Consider the following 20,396-nt stretch of genomic DNA (forward strand, 5'->3'; position numbering starts at 1 on the left):
TGTCGTAGTAGAAGCTATAGTTTTGATTGGAGTTGTAGGAGCTACAGTTGTTGTTGTAGGAGCTGCAGTTGTCGAAGGGGATGTTGTTGTGGTTGTCGTAGGTGCTATAGTTGTTGTAGAAAAAGCTTCCGTTGTGGTTGTAGTAGGGAATGCAGTAGTGGTTGTGGAAGCAGCTACAGTTGTTGAGGTCGGAGCTGTGGTTGTGGTTGTCATAGGAGTTAAAATGGTAGTTGTATCTACAGTTGTGATTGGCGTTGTAGGACCTACAGTTGTTGTTGTCGGAGCTGCAGTTGTCGAAGGGGATGTTGTTGTGGTTGTTGTAGAAGAAGCTTCAGTTGTGGTTGCAGTTGGGGCTACAGTAGTGCTTGTGGAAGCAGCTTCAGTTGTTGTTGTAGGAGCTGCTGCAGTTGTATTGGCCGTAGGAGCTACAGTGGTTGTAGTAGGAGCTGCAGTTGTCGTAGGTACAGTTGTTGTGGTTGCCGTATGTGCTATAGTTGTTGTAGAAGAAGCTTCAGTTGTTGTTGCAGTAGGGGCTTCAGTAGTGGTTGTGGGAGCAGCTTCAGTTGTTGTTGTAGGAGCTGCTGCAGTTGTAGTGGCTGTAGGAGCTAGAGTGGTTGTAGTAGGAGCTACAGTTGTCGTAGGGGATGTTTTTGTAGTTATTGTAGAAGGATCTTCTGTTCTGGTTGCAGTAGGGGCTGCTGTGGTGGTTGTGGAAGCACCTACAGCTTGTGTTGTTGGACCTTCTGCAGTTGTAGTGGTCGTTGGAGCTACAGTTGTTGTACTAGCTTCTGTTGTGGTTGTTGTAGGAGCTGCAGTTGTCGAAGGTGATGTTGTTGTGGTTGTCGTTGGTGCTATTGTTGTTGTTGAAGAAGCTTCAGTTGTTGTTGCAGTAGGGGCTGCAGTAGTTGTTGTGGAAGCAGCTTTATTTGTTGTTGTAGGAGCTGTGGTGGTGGCCGTAGGAGCTAAAGTGGTTGTAGTAGGAGCTGCAGTTGTTGTTGCTGTAGGGGCTGCAGTAGTGCTTGTGGAAGCAGCTACAGTTGGTGTTGTTGGAGCTGTTGCAGTTGTAGTGGTTGTTGGAGCTCCAGTTGTTGTACTAGCTGCTGTTGTGGTTGCTGTGGGGGGTACAGTTGTGGTTGCTGTAGGAGTAACAATGGTAGTTGGACCTGCAGTTGTGATTGGTGTTGTAGGAGCTGCAGTTGTCGAAGGGGATGTTGTTGTGGTTGTCGTAGGTGTTTCGGTTGTTGTTGTAGGAGCTGCTGTTGTGGTTGTCGTAGTAGCTAGATCAGTTGTGGTGGTCGCAGGTTCTGCAATTATTGTCGTAGTAGAAGCTGTAGTTTTGATTGGAGTTGTAGGAGCTACAGTTGTTGTTGTAGGAGCTGCAGTTGTCGAAGGGGATGTTGTTGTGGCTGTCGTAGGTGCTATAGTTGTTGTAGAAGAAGCTTCCGTTGTGGTTGTAGTAAGGGCTGCAGTAGTGGTTGTGGATGAAGCTTCCGTTGTGGTTGTAGTAGGGAATGCAGTAGTGGTTGTGGAAGCAGCTACAGTTGTTGAGGTCGGAGCTGTGGTTGTGGTTGTCATAGGAGTTAAAATGGTAGTTGTATCTACAGTTGTGATTGGCGTTGTAGGACCTACAGTTGTTGTTGTCGGAGCTGCAGTTGTCGAAGGGGATGTTGTTGTGGTTGTTGTAGAAGAAGCTTCAGTTGTGGTTGCAGTTGGGGCTACAGTAGTGCTTGTGGAAGCAGCTTCAGTTGTTGTTGTAGGAGCTGCTGCAGTTGTAGTGGCTGTAGGAGCTAGAGTGGTTGTAGTAGGAGCTGCAGTTGTCGTAGGTACAGTTGTTGTGGTTGCCGTATGTGCTATAGTTGTTGTAGAAGAAGCTTCAGTTGTTGTTGCAGTAGGGGCTTCAGTAGTGGTTGTGGGAGCAGCTTCAGTTGTTGTTGTAGGAGCTGCTGCAGTTGTAGTGGCTGTAGGAGCTAGAGTGGTTGTAGTAGGAGCTACAGTTGTCGTAGGGGATGTTTTTGTAGTTATTGTAGAAGGATCTTCTGTTCTGGTTGCAGTAGGGGCTGCTGTGGTGGTTGTGGAAGCAGCTACAGCTTGTGTTGTTGGAGCTTCTGCAGTTGTAGTGGTCGTTGGAGCTACAGTTGTTGTACTAGCTTCTGTTGTGGTTGTTGTAGGAGCTGCAGTTGTCGAAGGTGATGTTGTTGTGGTTGTCGTTGGTGCTATTGTTGTTGTTGAAGAAGCTTCAGTTGTTGTTGCAGTAGGGGCTGCAGTAGTTGTTGTGGAAGCAACTGTATTTGTTGTTGTAGGAGCTGTTGTAGTGGCCGTAGGAGCTAAAGTGGTTGTAGTAGGAGCTGCAGTTGTCGAAGGTGATGTGGTTGTCGTTGGTGCTATAGTTGTTTTTGAAGAAGCTTCAGTTGTGGTTGCAGTAGGGGCTGCAGTAGTGGTTGTGGAAGCAGCTACAGTTGGTGTTGTTGGAGCTTCAGCAGTTGTAGATGTTTTTGGAGCTCCAGTTGTTGTACTTACTGGAGTTAAAATGGTAGAAGGTCCTGCAATTGTGATCGGCGTTGTAGGAGCTACAGTTGTTTTAGTAGGAGCTGCAGTTGTCGTAGGTGATGTTGTTGTGGTTGTCGTAGGTGCTATAGTTGTTGTTGAAGAAGCTTCAGTTGTGGTTGCAGTAGGGATTGCACTAGGGGCTGCTGTAGTGGTTGTGGGAGCAGCTTCAGTTGTTGTTGTTGGAGCTGCGGCTACAGTTGTTGTACTAGCTGCTGTTGTGGATGCTTTAGGAGTTAAAATGGTAGTAGGACCTGCAGTTGTGATTGGCGTTGTAGGAGCTACAGTTGTTATAGTAGGAGCTGCAGTTGTGAAAGGTGCTTTAGTTGTTGTAGAAGAAGCTTCAGTTGTGGTTGAAGTAGGGGCTGCAGTAGTGGTTGTGGAAGCAACTGTATTTGTTGTTGTAGGAGCTGTTGTAGTGGCCGTAGGAGCTAAAGTGGTTGTAGTAGGAGCTGCAGTTGTCGAAGGTGATGTTGTTGTGGTTGTCGTTGGTGCTATAGTTGTTGTTGAAGAAGCTTCAGTTGTGGTTGCAGTAGGGGTTGCACTAGTGGTTGTGGAAGCAGCTTCAGTTGTTGTTGTTATAGCTGCTGCAGTTGTACTTGTCGCATGATCTACAATTATTGTCGTTGTAGGAGCTGAAGGTGTTGCTTTAGTGGGTACTGTTGGGCTTGTTGTAGATGTCGTAGAATCTGTAGTGGTTGTCGTAGCAGCTGCTGTTGTGCTTGCTATAGTAGCTAAAGTTGTTGTTGGAGCTGCAGTTGTTGTTGCCATAGGGGCTACAGTAGTGGTTGTGGAAGCAGCTACAGTTGTTGTAGGAGCTGCTGTAGTTGTAGTGGTCTTAGGAGCTTCTGTTGTTGTGGTAGAAGCTGCAATTTTGGTGGTCGTAGGAGCTACAGTTGTGATTTCTGTAGCAGCTGCTGCAGTTGTAGTGGTCGTTGGAGCTACAGTTGTTGTACTAGCTTCTGTTGTGGTTGTTGTAGGAGCTGCAGTTGTCGAAGGTGATGTTGTTGTGGTTGTCGTTGGTGCTATTGTTGTTGTTGAAGAAGCTTCAGTTGTTGTTGCAGTAGGGGCTGCAGTAGTTGTTGTGGAAGCAGCTTTATTTGTTGTTGTAGGAGCTGTGGTGGTGGCCGTAGAAGCTAAAGTGGTTGTAGTAGGAGCTGCAGTTGTTGTTGCTGTAGGGACTGCAGTAGTGCTTGTGGAAGCAGCTACAGTTGGTGTTGTTGGAGCTGTTGCAGTTGTAGTGGTTGTTGGAGCTCCAGTTGTTGTACTAGCTGCTGTTGTGGTTGCTGTGGGGGGTACAGTTGTGGTTGCTGTGGGAGTAACAATGGTAGTTGGACCTGCAGTTGTGATTGGTGTTGTAGGAGCTGCAGTTGTCGAAGGGGATGTTGTTGTGGTTGTCGTAGGTGTTTCGGTTGTTGTTGTAGGAGCTGCTGTTGTGGTTGTCGTAGTAGCTAGATCAGTTGTGGTGGTCGCAGGTTCTGCAATTATTGTCGTAGTAGAAGCTGTAGTTTTGATTGGAGTTGTAGGAGCTACAGTTGTTGTTGTAGGAGCTGCAGTTGTCGAAGGGGATGTTGTTGTGGTTGTCGTAGGTGCTATAGTTGTTGTAGAAGAAGCTTCCGTTGTGGTTGTAGTAAGGGCTGCAGTAGTGGTTGTGGATGAAGCTTCCGTTGTGGTTTTAGTAGGGAATGCAGTAGTGGTTGTGGAAGCAGCTACAGTTGTTGAGGTCGGAGCTGTGGTTGTGGTTGTCATAGGAGTTAAAATGGTAGTTGTATCTACAGTTGTGATTGGCGTTGTAGGACCTACAGTTGTTGTTGTCGGAGCTGCAGTTGTCGAAGGGGATGTTGTTGTGGTTGTTGTAGAAGAAGCTTCAGTTGTCGTTGCAGTTGGGGCTACAGTAGTGCTTGTGGAAGCAGCTTCAGTTGTTGTTGTAGGAGCTGCTGCAGTTGTATTGGCTGTAGGAGCTACAGTGGTTGTAGTAGGAGCTGCAGTTATCGTAGGTACAGTTGTTGTGGTTGCCGTATGTGCTATAGTTGTTGTAGAAGAAGCTTCAGTTGTTGTTGCAGTAGGGGATTCAGTAGTGGTTGTGGGAGCAGCTTCAGTTGTTGTTGTAGGAGCTGCTGCAGTTGTAGTGTCTGTAGAAGCTACAGTGGTTGTAGTAGGAGCTACAGTTGTCGTAGGGGATGTTTTTGTAGTTATTGTAGAAGGATCTTCTGTTCTGGTTGCAGTAGGGGCTGCTGTGGTGGTTGTGGAAGCAGCTACAGCTTGTGTTGTTGGAGCTTCTGCAGTTGTAGTGGTCGTTGGAGCTACAGTTGTTGTACTAGCTTCTGTTGTGGTTGTTGTAGGAGCTGCAGTTGTCGAAGGTGATGTTGTTGTGGTTGTCGTTGGTGCTATTGTTGTTGTTGAAGAAGCTTCAGTTGTTGTTGCAGTAGGGGCTGCAGTAGTTGTTGTGGAAGCAACTGTATTTGTTGTTGTAGGAGCTGTTGTAGTGGCCGTAGGAGCTAAAGTGGTTGTAGTAGGAGCTGCAGTTGTCGAAGGTGATGTGGTTGTCGTTGGTGCTATAGTTGTTTTTGAAGAAGCTTCAGTTGTGGTTGCAGTAGGGGCTGCAGTAGTGGTTGTGGAAGCAGCTTCAGTTGTTGTTGTTATAGCTGCTGCAGTTGTACTTGTCGCATGATCTACTATTATTGTCGTTGTAGGAGCTGAAGGTGTTGCCGTAGTGGGTACTGTTGGGCTTGTTGTAGATGTCGTAGAATCTGTAGTGGTTGTCGTAGCAGCTGCTGTTGTGCTTGCTATAGTAGCTAAAGTTGTTGTTGGAGCTGCAGTTGTTGTTGCCATAGGGGCTACAGTAGTGGTTGTGGAAGCAGCTACAGTTGTTGTAGGAGCTGCTGTAGTTGTAGTGGTCTTAGGTGCTTCTGTTGTTGTGGTAGAAGCTGCAATTTCGGTGGTCGTAGGAGCTACAGTTGTGATTTCTGTAGCAGCTGCTGCAGTTGTAGTGGCTGTAGGAGCTACAGTGGTTGTAGTAGGAGCTACAGTTGTCGTAGGGGATGTTTTTGTAGTTATTGTAGAAGGATCTTCTGTTCTGGTTGCAGTAGGGGCTGCTGTGGTGGTTGTGGAAGCAGCTACAGCTTGTGTTGTTGGAGCTTCTGCAGTTGTAGTGGTCGTTGGAGCTACAGTTGTTGTACTAGCTTCTGTTGTGGTTGTTGTAGGAGCTGCAGTTGTCGAAGGTGATGTTGTTGTGGTTGTCGTTGGTGCTATTGTTGTTGTTGAAGAAGCTTCAGTTGTTGTTGCAGTAGGGGCTGCAGTAGTTGTTGTGGAAGCAGCTTTATTTGTTGTTGTAGGAGCTGTGGTGGTGGCCGTAGGAGCCAAAGTGGTTGTAGTAGGAGCTGCAGTTGTTGTTGCTGTAGGGGCTGCAGTAGTGCTTGTGGAAGCAGCTACAGTTGGTGTTGTTGGAGCTGTTTCAGTTGTAGTGGTTGTTGGAGCTCCAGTTGTTGTACTAGCTGCAGTTGTGGTTGCTGTGGGTGGTACAGTTGTGGTTGCTGTAGGAGTAACAATGGTAGTTGGACCTGCAGTTGTGATTGGTGTTGTAGGAGCTGCATTTGTTGTAGTAGGAGCTGCAGTTGTCGAAGGGGATGTTGTTGTGATTGTCGTAGGTGTTTCGGTTGTTGTTGTAGGAGCTGCTGTTGTGGTTGTCGTAGTAGCTAGATCAGTTGTGGTGGTCGCAGGTTCTGCAATTATTGTCGTAGTAGAAGCTATAGTTTTGATTGGAGTTGTAGGAGCTACAGTTGTTGTTGTAGGAGCTGCAGTTGTCGAAGGGGATGTTGTTGTGGTTGTCGTAGGTGCTATAGTTGTTGTAGAAGAAGCTTCCGTTGTGGTTGTAGTAGGGAATGCAGTAGTGGTTGTGGAAGCAGCTACAGTTGTTGAGGTCGGAGCTGTGGTTGTGGTTGTCATAGGAGTTAAAATGGTAGTTGTATCTACAGTTGTGATTGGCGTTGTAGGACCTACAGTTGTTGTTGTCGGAGCTGCAGTTGTCGAAGGGGATGTTGTTGTGGTTGTTGTAGAAGAAGCTTCAGTTGTGGTTGCAGTTGGGGCTACAGTAGTGCTTGTGGAAGCAGCTTCAGTTGTTGTTGTAGGAGCTGCTGCAGTTGTATTGGCCGTAGGAGCTACAGTGGTTGTAGTAGGAGCTGCAGTTGTCGTAGGTACAGTTGTTGTGGTTGCCGTATGTGCTATAGTTGTTGTAGAAGAAGCTTCAGTTGTTGTTGCAGTAGGGGCTTCAGTAGTGGTTGTGGGAGCAGCTTCAGTTGTTGTTGTAGGAGCTGCTGCAGTTGTAGTGGCTGTAGGAGCTACAGTGGTTGTAGTAGGAGCTACAGTTGTCGTAGGGGATGTTTTTGTAGTTATTGTAGAAGGATCTTCTGTTCTGGTTGCAGTAGGGGCTGCTGTGGTGGTTGTGGAAGCAGCTACAGCTTGTGTTGTTGGAGCTTCTGCAGTTGTAGTGGTCGTTGGAGCTACAGTTGTTGTACTAGCTTCTGTTGTGGTTGTTGTAGGAGCTGCAGTTATCGAAGTGGATGTTGTTGTGGTTGTCGTTGGTGCTATTGTTGTTGTTGAAGAAGCTTCAGTTGTTGTTGCAGTAGGGGCTGCAGTAGTTGTTGTGGAAGCAACTGTATTTGTTGTTGTAGGAGCTGTTGTAGTGGCCGTAGGAGCTAAAGTGGTTGTAGTAGGAGCTGCAGTTGTCGAAGGTGATGTTGTTGTGGTTGTCGTTGGTGCTATAGTTGTTGTTGAAGAAGCTTCAGTTGTGGTTGCAGTAGGGGCTGCAGTAGTGGTTGTGGAAGCAGCTACAGTTGGCGTTGTTGGAGCTTCAGCAGTTGTAGATGTTTTTGGAGCTCCAGTTGTTGTACTTACTGGAGTTAAAATGGTAGAAGGTCCTGCAATTGTGATCGGCGTTGTAGGAGCTACAGTTGTTTTAGTAGGAGCTGCAGTTGTCGAAGGTGATGTTGTTGTGGTTATCGTAGGTGCTATAGTTGTTGTTGAAGAAGCTTCAGTTGTGGTTGCAGTAGGGGTTGCACTAGGGGCTGCTGTGGTGGTTGTGGGAGCAGCTTCAGTTGTTGTTGGAGCTGCTGCAGTTGTAGTGGTCGTAGCGGCTACAGTTGTTGTACTAGCTGCTGTTGTGGATGCTTTAGGAGTTAAAATGGTAGTAGGACCTGCAGTTGTGATTGGCGTTGTAGGAGCTACAGTTGTTATAGTAGGAGCTGCAGTTGTGAAAGGTGCTTTAGTTGTTGTAGAAGAAGCTTCAGTTGTGGTTGAAGTAGGGGCTGCAGTAGTGGTTGTGGAAGCAGCTTCAGTTGTTGTTGTTATAGCTGCTGCAGTTGTACTTGTCGCATGATCTACTATTATTGTCGTTGTAGGAGCTGAAGGTGTTGCCGTAGTGGGTACTGTTGGGCTTGTTGTAGATGTCGTAGAATCTGTAGTGGTTGTCGTAGCAGCTGCTGTTGTGCTTGCTATAGTAGCTAAAGTTGTTGTTGGAGCTGCAGTTGTTGTTGCCATAGGGGCTACAGTAGTGGTTGTGGAAGCAGCTACAGTTGTTGTAGGAGCTGCTGTAGTTGTAGTGGTCTTAGGAGCTTCTGTTGTTGTGGTAGAAGCTGCAATTTCGGTGGTCGTAGGAGCTACAGTTGTGATTTCTGTAGCAGCTGCTGCAGTTGTAGTCGTCGTTGGAGCTACAGTTGTTGTACTAGCTTCTGTTGTGGTTGTTGTAGGAGCTGCAGATGTCGAAGGTGATGTTGTTGTGGTTGTCGTTGGTGCTATTGTTGTTGTTGAAGAAGCTTCAGTTGTTGTTGCAGTAGGGGCTGCAGTAGTTGTTGTGGAAGCAGCTTTATTTGTTGTTGTAGGAGCTGTGGTGGTGGCCGTAGGAGCTAAAGTGGTTGTAGTAGGAGCTGCAGTTGTTGTTGCTGTAGGGGTTGCAGTAGTGCTTGTGGAAGCAGCTACAGTTGGTGTTGTTGGAGCTGTTGCAGTTGTAGTGGTTGTTGGAGCTCCAGTTGTTGTACTAGCTGCTGTTGTGGTTGCTGTGGGGGGTACAGTTGTGGTTGCTGTAGGAGTAACAATGGTAGTTGGACCTGCAGTTGTGATTGGTGTTGTAGGAGCTGCATTTGTTGTAGTAGGAGCTGCAGTTGTCGAAGGGGATGTTGTTGTGGTTGTCGTAGGTGTTTCGGTTGTTGTTGTAGGAGCTGCTGTTGTGGTTGTCGTAGTAGCTAGATCAGTTGTGGTGGTCGCAGGTTCTGCAATTATTGTCGTAGTAGAAGCTATAGTTTTGATTGGAGTTGTAGGAGCTACAGTTGTTGTTGTAGGAGCTGCAGTTGTCGAAGGGGATGTTGTTGTGGTTGTCGTAGGTGCTATAGTTGTTGTAGAAGAAGCTTCCGTTGTGGTTGTAGTAGGGAATGCAGTAGTGGTTGTGGAAGCAGCTACAGTTGTTGAGGTCGGAGCTGTGGTTGTGGTTGTCATAGGAGTTAAAATGGTAGTTGTATCTACAGTTGTGATTGGCGTTGTAGGACCTACAGTTGTTGTTGTCGGAGCTGCAGTTGTCGAAGGGGATGTTGTTGTGGTTGTTGTAGAAGAAGCTTCAGTTGTGGTTGCAGTTGGGGCTACAGTAGTGCTTGTGGAAGCAGCTTCAGTTGTTGTTGTAGGAGCTGCTGCAGTTGTATTGGCCGTAGGAGCTACAGTGGTTGTAGTAGGAGCTGCAGTTGTCGTAGGTACAGTTGTTGTGGTTGCCGTATGTGCTATAGTTGTTGTAGAAGAAGCTTCAGTTGTTGTTGCAGTAGGGGCTTCAGTAGTGGTTGTGGGAGCAGCTTCAGTTGTTGTTGTAGGAGCTGCTGCAGTTGTAGTGGCTGTAGGAGCTAGAGTGGTTGTAGTAGGAGCTACAGTTGTCTTAGGGGATGTTTTTGTAGTTATTGTAGAATGATCTTCTGTTCTGGTTGCAGTAGGGGCTGCTGTGGTGGTTGTGGAAGCAGCTACAGCTTGTGTTGTTGGAGCTTCTGCAGTTGTAGTGGTCGTTGGAGCTACAGTTGTTGTACTAGCTTCTGTTGTGGTTGTTGTAGGAGCTGCAGTTGTCGAAGGTGATGTTGTTGTGGTTGTCGTTGGTGCTATTGTTGTTGTTGAAGAAGCTTCAGTTGTGGTTGCAGTAGGGGCTGCAGTAGTGGTTGTGGAAGCAGCTACAGTTGGTGTTGTTGGAGCTTCAGCAGTTGTAGATGTTTTTGGAGCTCCAGTTGTTGTACTTACTGGAGTTAAAATGGTAGAAGGTCCTGCAATTGTGATCGGCGTTGTAGGAGCTACAGTTGTTTTAGTAGGAGCTGCAGTTGTCGAAGGTGATGTTGTTGTGGTTGTCGTAGGTGCTATAGTTGTTGTTGAAGAAGCTTCAGTTGTGGTTGCAGTAGGGATTGCACTAGGGGCTGCTGTAGTGGTTGTGGGAGCAGCTTCAGTTGTTGTTGTTGGAGCTGCTGCAGTTGTAGTGGTCGTAGCGGCTACAGTTGTTGTACTAGCTGCTGTTGTGGATGCTTTAGGAGTTAAAATGGTAGTAGGACCTGCAGTTGTGATTGGCGTTGTAGGAGCTACAGTTGTTATAGTAGGAGCTGCAGTTGTGAAAGGTGCTTTAGTTGTTGTAGAAGAAGCTTCAGTTGTGGTTGAAGTAGGGGCTGCAGTAGTGGTTGTGGAAGCAGCTTCAGTTGTTGTTGTTATAGCTGCTGCAGTTGTACTTGTCGCATGATCTACAATTATTGTCGTTGTAGGAGCTGAAGGTGTTGCCGTAGTGGGTACTGTTGGGCTTGTTGTAGAATCTGTAGTGGTTGTCGTAGCAGCTGCTGTTGTGCTTGCTATAGTAGCTAAAGTTGTTGTTGGAGGTGCAGTTGTTGTTGCCATAGGGGCTACAGTAGTGGTTGTGGAAGCAGCTACAGTTGTTGTAGGAGCTGCTGTAGTTGTAGTGGTCTTGGGAGCTTCTGTTGTTGTGGTAGAAGCTGCAATTTCGGTGGTCGTAGGAGCTACAGTTGTGATTTCTGTAGCAGCTGCTGCAGTTGTAGTGGTCGTTGGAGCTACAGTTGTTGTACTAGCTTCTGTTGTGGTTGTTGTAGGAGCTGCAGTTGTCGAAGGTGATGTTGTTGTGGTTGTCGTTGGTGCTATTGTTGTTGTTGAAGAAGCTTCAGTTGTTGTTGCAGTAGGGGCTGCAGTAGTTGTTGTGGAAGCAACTGTATTTGTTGTTGTAGGAGCTGTTGTAGTGGCCGTAGGAGCTAAAGTGGTTGTAGTAGGAGCTGCAGTTGTCGAAGGTGATGTTGTTGTGGTTGTCGTTGGTGCTATAGTTGTTGTTGAAGAAGCTTCAGTTGTGGTTGCAGTAGGGGTTGCACTAGTGGTTGTGGAAGCAGCTTCAGTTGTTGTTGTTATAGCTGCTGCAGTTGTACTTGTCGCATGATCTACAATTATTGTCGTTGTAGGAGCTGAAGGTGTTGCCGTAGTGGGTACTGTTGGGCTTGTTGTAGATGTCGTAGAATCTGTAGTGGTTGTCGTAGCAGCTGCTGTTGTGCTTGCTATAGTAGCTAAAGTTGTTGTTGGAGCTGCAGTTGTTGTTGCCATAGGGGCTACAGGAGTGGTTGTGGAAGCAGCTACAGTTGTTGTAGGAGCTGCTGTAGTTGTAGTGGTCTTAGGAGCTTCTGTTGTTGTGGTAGAAGCTGCAATTTTGGTGGTCGTAGGAGCTACAGTTGTGATTTCTGTAGCAGCTGCTGCAGTTGTAGTGGTCGTTGGAGCTACAGTTGTTGTACTAGCTTCTGTTGTGGTTGTTGTAGGAGCTGCAGTTGTCGAAGGTGATGTTGTTGTGGTTGTCGTTGGTGCTATTGTTGTTGTTGAAGAAGCTTCAGTTGTTGTTGCAGTAGTTGTTGTGGAAGCAACTGTATTTGTTGTTGTAGGAGCTGTTGTAGTGGCCGTAGGAGCTAAAGTGGTTGTAGTAGGAGCTGCAGTTGTCGAAGGTGATGTGGTTGTCGTTGGTGCTATAGTTGTTTTTGAAGAAGCTTCAGTTGTGGTTGCAGTAGGGGCTGCAGTAGTGGTTGTGGAAGCAGCTACAGTTGGTGTTGTTGGAGCTTCAGCAGTTGTAGATGTTTTTGGAGCTCCAGTTGTTGTACTTACTGGAGATAAAATGGTAGAAGGTCCTGCAATTGTGATCGGCGTTGTAGGAGCTACAGTTGTTTTAGTAGGAGCTGCAGTTGTCGAAGGTGATGTTGTTGTGGTTGTCGTAGGTGCTATAGTTGTTGTTGAAGAAGCTTCAGTTGTGGTTGCAGTAGGGATTGCACTAGGGGCTGCTGTAGTGGTTGTGGGAGCAGCTTCAGTTGTTGTTGTTGGAGCTGCTGCAGTTGTAGTGGTCGTAGCGGCTACAGTTGTTGTACTAGCTGCTGTTGTGGATGCTTTAGGAGTTAAAATGGTAGTAGGACCTGCAGTTGTGATTGGCGTTGTAGGAGCTACAGTTGTTATAGTAGGAGCTGCAGTTGTGAAAGGTGCTTTAGTTGTTGTAGAAGAAGCTTCAGTTGTGGTTGAAGTAGGGGCTGCAGTAGTGGTTGTGGAAGCAGCTTCAGTTGTTGTTGTTATAGCTGCTGCAGTTGTACTTGTCGCATGATCTACAATTATTGTCGTTGTAGGAGCTGAAGGTGTTGCCGTAGTGGGTACTGTTGGGCTTGTTGTAGAATCTGTAGTGGTTGTCGTAGCAGCTGCTGTTGTGCTTGCTATAGTAGCTAAAGTTGTTGTTGGAGGTGCAGTTGTTGTTGCCATAGGGGCTACAGTAGTGGTTGTGGAAGCAGCTACAGTTGTTGTAGGAGCTGCTGTAGTTGTAGTGGTCTTGGGAGCTTCTGTTGTTGTGGTAGAAGCTGCAATTTCGGTGGTCGTAGGAGCTACAGTTGTGATTTCTGTAGCAGCTGCTGCAGTTGTAGTGGTCGTTGGAGCTACAGTTGTTGTACTAGCTTCTGTTGTGGTTGTTGTAGGAGCTGCAGTTGTCGAAGGTGATGTTGTTGTGGTTGTCGTTGGTGCTATTGTTGTTGTTGAAGAAGCTTCAGTTGTTGTTGCAGTAGGGGCTGCAGTAGTTGTTGTGGAAGCAACTGTATTTGTTGTTGTAGGAGCTGTTGTAGTGGCCGTAGGAGCTAAAGTGGTTGTAGTAGGAGCTGCAGTTGTCGAAGGTGATGTTGTTGTGGTTGTCGTTGGTGCTATAGTTGTTGTTGAAGAAGCTTCAGTTGTGGTTGCAGTAGGGGTTGCACTAGTGGTTGTGGAAGCAGCTTCAGTTGTTGTTGTTATAGCTGCTGCAGTTGTACTTGTCGCACGATCTACAATTATTGTCGTTGTAGGAGCTGAAGGTGTTGCCGTAGTGGGTACTGTTGGGCTTGTTGTAGATGTCGTAGAATCTGTAGTGGTTGTCGTAGCAGCTGCTGTTGTGCTTGCTATAGTAGCTAAAGTTGTTGTTGGAGCTGCAGTTGTTGTTGCCATAGGGGCTACAGTAGTGGTTGTGGAAGCAGCTACAGTTGTTGTAGGAGCTGCTGTAGTTGTAGTGGTCTTAGGAGCTTCTGTTGTTGTGGTAGAAGCTGCAATTTTGGTGGTCGTAGGAGCTACAGTTGTGATTTCTGTAGCAGCTGCTGCAGTTGTAGTGGTCGTTGGAGCTACAGTTGTTGTACTAGCTTCTGTTGTGGTTGTTGTAGGAGCTGCAGTTGTCGAAGGTGATGTTGTTGTGGTTGTCGTTGGTGCTATTGTTGTTGTTGAAGAAGCTTCAGTTGTTGTTGCAGTAGGGGCTGCAGTAGTTGTTGTGGAAGCAGCTTTATTTGTTGTTGTAGGAGCTGTGGTGGTGGCCGTAGAAGCTAAAGTGGTTGTAGTAGGAGCTGCAGTTGTTGTTGCTGTAGGGGCTGCAGTAGTGCTTGTGGAAGCAGCTACAGTTGGTGTTGTTGGAGCTGTTGCAGTTGTAGTGGTTGTTGGAGCTCCAGTTGTTGTACTAGCTGCTGTTGTGGTTGCTGTGGGGGGTACAGTTGTGGTTGCTGTAGGAGTAACAATGGTAGTTGGACCTGCAGTTGTGATTGGTGTTGTAGGAGCTGCAGTTGTCGAAGGGGATGTTGTTGTGGTTGTCGTAGGTGTTTCGGTTGTTGTTGTAGGAGCTGCTGTTGTGGTTGTCGTAGTAGCTAGATCAGTTGTGGTGGTCGCAGGTTCTGCAATTATTGTCGTAGTAGAAGCTGTAGTTTTGATTGGAGTTGTAGGAGCTACAGTTGTTGTTGTAGGAGCTGCAGTTGTCGAAGGGGATGTTGTTGTGGTTGTCCTAGGTGCTATAGTTGTTGTAGAAGAAGCTTCCGTTGTGGTTGTAGTAAGGGCTGCAGTAGTGGTTGTGGATGAAGCTTCCGTTGTGGTTGTAGTAGGGAATGCAGTAGTGGTTGTGGAAGCAGCTACAGTTGTTGAGGTCGGAGCTGTGGTTGTGGTTGTCATAGGAGTTAAAATGGTAGTTGTATCTACAGTTGTGATTGGCGTTGTAGGACCTACAGTTGTTGTTGTCGGAGCTGCAGTTGTCGAAGGGGATGTTGTTGTGGTTGTTGTAGAAGAAGCTTCAGTTGTGGTTGCAGTTGGGGCTACAGTAGTACTTGTGGAAGCAGCTTCAGTTGTTGTTGTAGGAGCTGCTGCAGTTGTATTGGCTGTAGGAGCTACAGTGGTTGTAGTAGGAGCTGCAGTTGTCGTAGGTACAGTTGTTGTGTTTGCCGTATGTGCTATAGTTGTTGTAGAAGAAGCTTCAGTTGTTGTTGCAGTAGGGGCTTCAGTAGTGGTTGTGGGAGCAGCTTCAGTTGTTGTTGTAGGAGCTGCTGCAGTTGTAGTGTCTGTAGAAGCTACAGTGGTTGTCGTAGGAGCTACAGTTGTCGTAGGGGATGTTTTTGTAGTTATTGTAGAAGGATCTTCTGTTCTGGTTGCAGTAGGGGCTGCTGTGGTGGTTATGGAAGCAGCTACAGCTTGTGTTGTTGGAGCTTCTGCAGTTGTAGTGGTCGTTGGAGCTACAGTTGTTGTACTAGCTTCTGTTGTGGTTGTTGTAGGAGCTGCAGTTGTCGAAGGTGATGTTGTTGTGGAAGAAGCTTCAGTTGTTGTTGCAGTAGGGGCTGCAGTAGTTGTTGTGGAAGCAACTGTATTTGTTGTTGTAGGAGCTGTTGTAGTGGCCGTAGGAGCTAAAGTGGTTGTAGTAGGAGCTGCAGTTGTCGAAGGTGATGTGGTTGTCGTTGGTGCTATAGTTGTTTTTGAAGAAGCTTCAGTTGTGGTTGCAGTAGGGGCTGCAGTAGTGGTTGTGGAAGCAGCTTCAGTTGTTGTTGTTATAGCTGCTGCAGTTGTACTTGTCGCATGATCTACTATTATTGTCGTTGTAGGAGCTGAAGGTGTTGCCGTAGTGGGTACTGTTGGGCTTGTTGTAGATGTCGTAGAATCTGTAGTGGTTGTCGTAGCAGCTGCTGTTGTGCTTGCTATAGTAGCTAAAGTTGTTGTTGGAGCTACAGTTGTTGTTGCCATAGGGGCTACAGTAGTGGTTGTGGAAGCAGCTACAGTTGTTGTAGGAGCTGCTGTAGTTGTAGTGGTCTTAGGAGCTTCTGTTGTTGTGGTAGAAGCTGCAATTTTGGTGGTCGTAGGAGCTACAGTTGTGATTTCTGTAGCAGCTGCTGCAGTTGTAGTGGTCGTTGGAGCTACAGTTGTTGTACTAGCTTCTGTTGTGGTTGTTGTAGGAGCTGCAGTTGTCGAAGGTGATGTTGTTGTGGTTGTCGTTGGTGCTATTGTTGTTGTTGAAGAAGCTTCAGTTGTTGTTGCAGTAGGGGCTGCAGTAGTTGTTGTGGAAGCAGCTTTATTTGTTGTTGTAGGAGCTGTGGTGGTGGCCGTAGGAGCTAAAGTGGTTGTAGTAGGAGCTGCAGTTGTTGTTGCTGTAGGGGCTGCAGTAGTGCTTGTGGAAGCAGCTACAGTTGGTGTTGTTGGAGCTGTTGCAGTTGTAGTGGTTGTTGGAGCTCCAGTTGTTGTACTAGCTGCTGTTGTGGTTGCTGTGGGGGGTACAGTTGTGGTTGCTGTAGGAGTAACAATGGTAGTTAGACCTGCAGTTGTGATTGGTGTAGTAGGAGCTGCAGTTGTCGAAGGGGATGTTGTTGTGGTTGTCGTAGGTGTTTCGGTTGTTGTTGTAGGAGCTGCTGTTGTGGTTGTCGTAGTAGCTAGATCAGTTGTGGTGGTCGCAGGTTCTGCAATTATTGTCGTAGTAGAAGCTGTAGTTTTGATTGGAGTTGTAGGAGCTACAGTTGTTGTTGTAGGAGCTGCAGTTGTCGAAGGGGATGTTGTTGTGGCTGTCGTAGGTGCTATAGTTGTTGTAGAAGAAGCTTCCGTTGTGGTTGTAGTAAGGGCTGCAGTAGTGGTTGTGGATGAAGCTTCCGTTGTGGTTGTAGTAGGGAATGCAGTAGTGGTTGTGGAAGCAGCTACAGTTGTTGAGGTCGGAGCTGTGGTTGTGGTTGTCATAGGAGTTAAAATGGTAGTTGTATCTACAGTTGTGATTGGCGTTGTAGGACCTACAGTTGTTGTTGTCGGAGCTGCAGTTGTCGAAGGGGATGTTGTTGTGGTTGTTGTAGAAGAAGCTTCAGTTGTGGTTGCAGTTGGGGCTACAGTAGTGCTTGTGGAAGCAGCTTCAGTTGTTGTTGTAGGAGCTGCTGCAGTTGTATTGGCCGTAGGAGCTACAGTGGTTGTAGTAGGAGCTGCAGTTGTCGTAGGTACAGTTGTTGTGGTTGCCGTATGTGCTATAGTTGTTGTAGAAGAAGCTTCAGTTGTTGTTGCAGTAGGGGCTTCAGTAGTGGTTGTGGGAGCAGCTTCAGTTGTTGTTGTAGGAGCTGCTGCAGTTGTAGTGGCTGTAGGAGCTACAGTGGTTGTAGTAGGAGCTACAGTTGTCGTAGGGGATGTTTTTGTAGTTATTGTAGAAGGATCTTCTGTTCTGGTTGCAGTAGGGGCTGCTGTGGTGGTTGTGGAAGCAGCTACAGCTTGTGTTGTTGGAGCTTCTGCAGTTGTAGTGGTCGTTGGAGCTACAGTTGTTGTACTAGCTTCTGTTGTGGTTGTTGTAGGAGCTGCAGTTGTCGAAGGTGATGTTGTTGTGGTTGTCGTTGGTGCTATTGTTGTTGTTGAAGAAGCTTCAGTTGTTGTTGCAGTAGGGGCTGCAGTAGTTGTTGTGGAAGCAACTGTATTTGTTGTTGTAGGAGCTGTTGTAGTGGCCGTAGGAGCTAAAGTGGTTGTAGTAGGAGCTGCAGTTGTCGAAGGTGATGTTGTTGTGGTTGTCGTTGGTGCTATAGTTGTTGTTGAAGAAGCTTCAGTTGTGGTTGCAGTAGGGGCTGCAGTAGTGGTTGTGGAAGCAGCTACAGTTGGTGTTGTTGGAGCTTCAGCAGTTGTAGATGTTTTTGGAGCTCCAGTTGTTGTACTTACTGGAGTTAAAATGGTAGAAGGTCCTGCAATTGTGATCGGCGTTGTAGGAGCTACAGTTGTTTTAGTAGGAGCTGCAGTTGTCGAAGGTGATGTTGTTGTGGTTGTCGTAGGTGCTATAGTTGTTGTTGAAGAAGCTTCAGTTGTGGTTGCAGTAGGGGTTGCACTAGGGGCTGCTGTGGTGGTTGTGGGAGCAGCTTCAGTTGTTGTTGTTGGAGCTGCTGCAGTTGTAGTGGTCGTAGCGGCTACAGTTGTTGTACTAGCTGCTGTTGTGGATGCTTTAGGAGTTAAAATGGTAGTAGGACCTGCAGTTGTGATTGGCGTTGTAGGAGCTACAGTTGTTATAGTAGGAGCTGCAGTTGTGAAAGGTGCTTTAGTTGTTGTAGAAGAAGCTTCAGTTGTGGTTGAAGTAGGGGCTGCAGTAGTGGTTGTGGAAGCAGCTTCAGTTGTTGTTGTTATAGCTGCTGCAGTCGTAGTTGTCGCATGATCTACAATTATTGTCGTTGTAGGAGCTGAAGGTGTTGCCGTAGTGGGTACTGTTGGGCTTGTTGTAGATGTCGTAGAATCTGTGGTGGTTGTCGTAGCAGCTGCTGTTGTGCTTGCTATAGTAGCTAAAGTTGTTGTTGGAGCTGCAGTTGTTGCCATAGGGGCTACAGTAGTGGTTGTGGAAGCAGCTACAGTTGTTGTAGGAGCTGCTGTAGTTGTAGTGGTCTTAGGAGCTTCTGTTGTTGTGGTAGAAGCTGCAATTTCGGTGGTCGTAGGAGCCACAGTTGTGATTTCTGTAGCAGCTGCTGCAGTTGTAGTGGTCGTTGGAGCTACAGTTGTTGTACTAGCTTCTGTTGTGGTTGTTGTAGGAGCAGCAGTTGTGATTTCTGTAGCAGTTGCTGCAGTTGTGGTGGTCGTAGGAGCTACAGTTGTTGGTGTGGTTGCTGTAGGAGCTACAGTTGTGGTTATCGTAGTAGCTGCATCAGTTTTAGTGGTCACAGGATCTACAATTATTGTTGTAGTAGAAGCTGCAGTTGTTGCTGTAGGTGGTATTGTGGGGCTTGTTGTAGATGTCGTTGAAGCTGCAGTGATTGTCGTAGCAGCTGCTGTTGTGCTATCGAAAGTACCTAAAGTTGTTGTTGACGGAGCTGCAGTTGTTGTAGTAGGGGCTGCTGTAGTGGTTCTGGAAGCAGATACAGGTTTTGTTGTAGGAGCTCCTGCAATTGTAGTGGTCGTAGGAGCTCCAGTTGTTGTTGTAGTAGAAGCTGCAGTTGTGGGAGTTGTAGGAGCTGCAGTTGTCGTAGGGGATGTTGTTGTGGTTGTCATAGGTGCTACAGTTGCTGTAGAAGAAGCTTCAGTTGTGGTTGCAGTAGTGGTTGTGGAAGCAGCTTCATTTGTTGTTGTTGGAGCTGCTGTTGTTATTTTCGTGGTAGCTGCAGCAGTTGTAGTGGTAAAAGGATCTACAGTTATTGTCATTGGAGCTGCTTTTGTTGTCGTAGGATCTACATTTGTTGTATTTGTAGCTGCAGCTGTAGATGTCGTAAAAGCTGCAGTGGTTGTTGAAGGAGCTGCCGTTATGCTTGTTATAGTAGCTAAAGTTGTTGTTGTTGGGGCTGCAGTTGTTGTTGCAGAAGTGGGTGCAGTAGTGGTTGTGGATGCAACTTCAGTTGTTGTTGTAGGAGCTGCTGCAGTTGTTGTGGTCGTTGGAGCTCCAGTTGTTGTAGTAGGAGCTGCAGTTGTCATTGGGGATGTTGTTGTGGTTATTGTAGAAGGATTTTCAGTTCTGGTTGCAGTAGGGGCTGCTGTAATGGTTGTGGAAGCAGCTACAGTTGGTGTTGTAGAAGCTGCTGTTGTGGTTGTTGTCGTAGCTTCAGCAGTTGTAGTGGTCGCAGGATCTACAATTGTTGTTTTTGTAGAAGCTGCAGTTGTTGCCGTAAGGGGAATTGTTGTGCTTGTTTTAGATGTCGTAGAAGCTGCAGTGATTGTCGTAGCAGCTGCTATTGTGCTGGCTATCGTACCTAAAGTTGTTGTTGTAGGGGCTGCAGTTGTTGTTGCAGTAGGGTCTGTGATAGTGGTTGTGGAAGCAGCTCCAGTTGGTGTTGTAGGAACTGCAACAGTTGTAGTGGCTGTAGGAGCTACAGTGGTTGTAGTAGGAGCTACAGTTGTAGTAGGGGATGTTGTTGTGGTTATTGTAGAAGGATCTTCAATTCTGGTTGCTGTAGGGGCTGCTGTAGTGGTTGTGGAAGCAGCTACAGTTGTTGTTGTAGGAGCTGCTGTTGTGGTTGTTGTAGTAGCTTCAGCAGTTGTAGTTGTCGCAGGATCTACAATTATTTTCATAGCTGAAGCTGCAGTTTTTACCGTATTGGGTATTGTTGGGTTTGTTATTGTAGTTAAAGTTGTTGTTGTAGGTGCTGCAGGTTTTTTAGTAGCTGCAGATCTCGTTGGCATGGTAGCTGCTTTAGTTGTGCTGGTCAAATGAGCTTCATGTGTTTTACAAGGAGTTGCTTTTCTGGAGGCTGTGGTTATTGTTGAAACTCCATGGATATTCCAGAATAGGAACACTGATTTATGAGATAAATGGTTAGTATGTTTGATGAGTTTTCTACTCTTAATCAGCCGCGTGCAGTATGTTATAAATTCCACTTATTTTCAAGTAAACAAAATAATTATTATATGTAGCCACTCTCCTTATTGACTTTGAAGTACATTAGGCAACACTTTACTGTAGGTGTCGTTATGTATGCTTTCAGAAATCCTTCATAACACCTAATGTAATTTGTCATAATCAGTCATAAGTAGTCCCGCATTAAATTATGTTAAAGCCTTCATAAGCACTACATAAATGTGTTAAGAAGCATCTATGACTGTATGTCATGCTTTATAAGGTTTTATAAATGTGGCATAACTCTGTGACATAATTACCAATGCCAAATGTGACATAACCCACTACAGTGCATTCGGAAAGTTTTCAGACCCATTGACTCTTTCCACATTTTGTTAGGTTACATCCTTATTCTAAACTGGATTAAATTGTTTTTTACCCCCTCATCAATCTACACACAATACTCCGTAATGACAATACAAAAACAGGTTTTTAGACATTTTTGCAAATTTATTACAAATAAAAACTGAAATATCACATTTACAAAAGAATTCAGACCCTTTACTCAGTACTTTGTTGAAGCACCTTTGGGAGCGATTACAGCCTCGAGTCTTCTTGGGTATGACGCTACAAGCTTGGCACACCTGTATTTGGGGAGTTTCTCCCATTCTTCTTTGCAGATCCTCTCAAGCTCTGTCAGGTTGGATGGGGAGAGTCGCTGCACCGCTATTTATAGGTCTCTGAAGAGATGTTTGACCGGGTTCAAGTCCAGGCTCTGGCTGGGCCACTCAAGGACATTCAAAGACTGTAAGGATCGATG

General features: G+C 46.5%; 1 protein-coding gene across 1 annotated transcript; it reads right to left on the bottom strand.

Annotated features, from left to right (window-relative positions):
• Nucleotides 1-1,282: 1,282 nt before the first annotated feature.
• LOC123730893 (mucin-5AC-like) lies at nt 1,283-15,348 on the bottom strand (the record flags this gene model as incomplete). The annotated part of the gene is made up of 8 exons (XM_045709198.1): nt 1,283-1,646; nt 10,278-10,445; nt 10,974-11,150; nt 12,165-12,332; nt 12,861-13,013; nt 13,561-13,571; nt 13,855-14,495; nt 14,817-15,348. Coding segments are annotated over 8 exons (2,214 nt in total), but the record flags the coding sequence as incomplete, so codon positions are not given.
• Between the last annotated feature and the right edge of the window lie 5,048 nt (nt 15,349-20,396).

This window comes from Salmo salar, chromosome ssa27 (assembly GCF_905237065.1).
Source record: "Salmo salar chromosome ssa27, Ssal_v3.1, whole genome shotgun sequence".
Classification (NCBI taxonomy): Eukaryota; Metazoa; Chordata; class Actinopteri; order Salmoniformes; family Salmonidae; genus Salmo; species Salmo salar.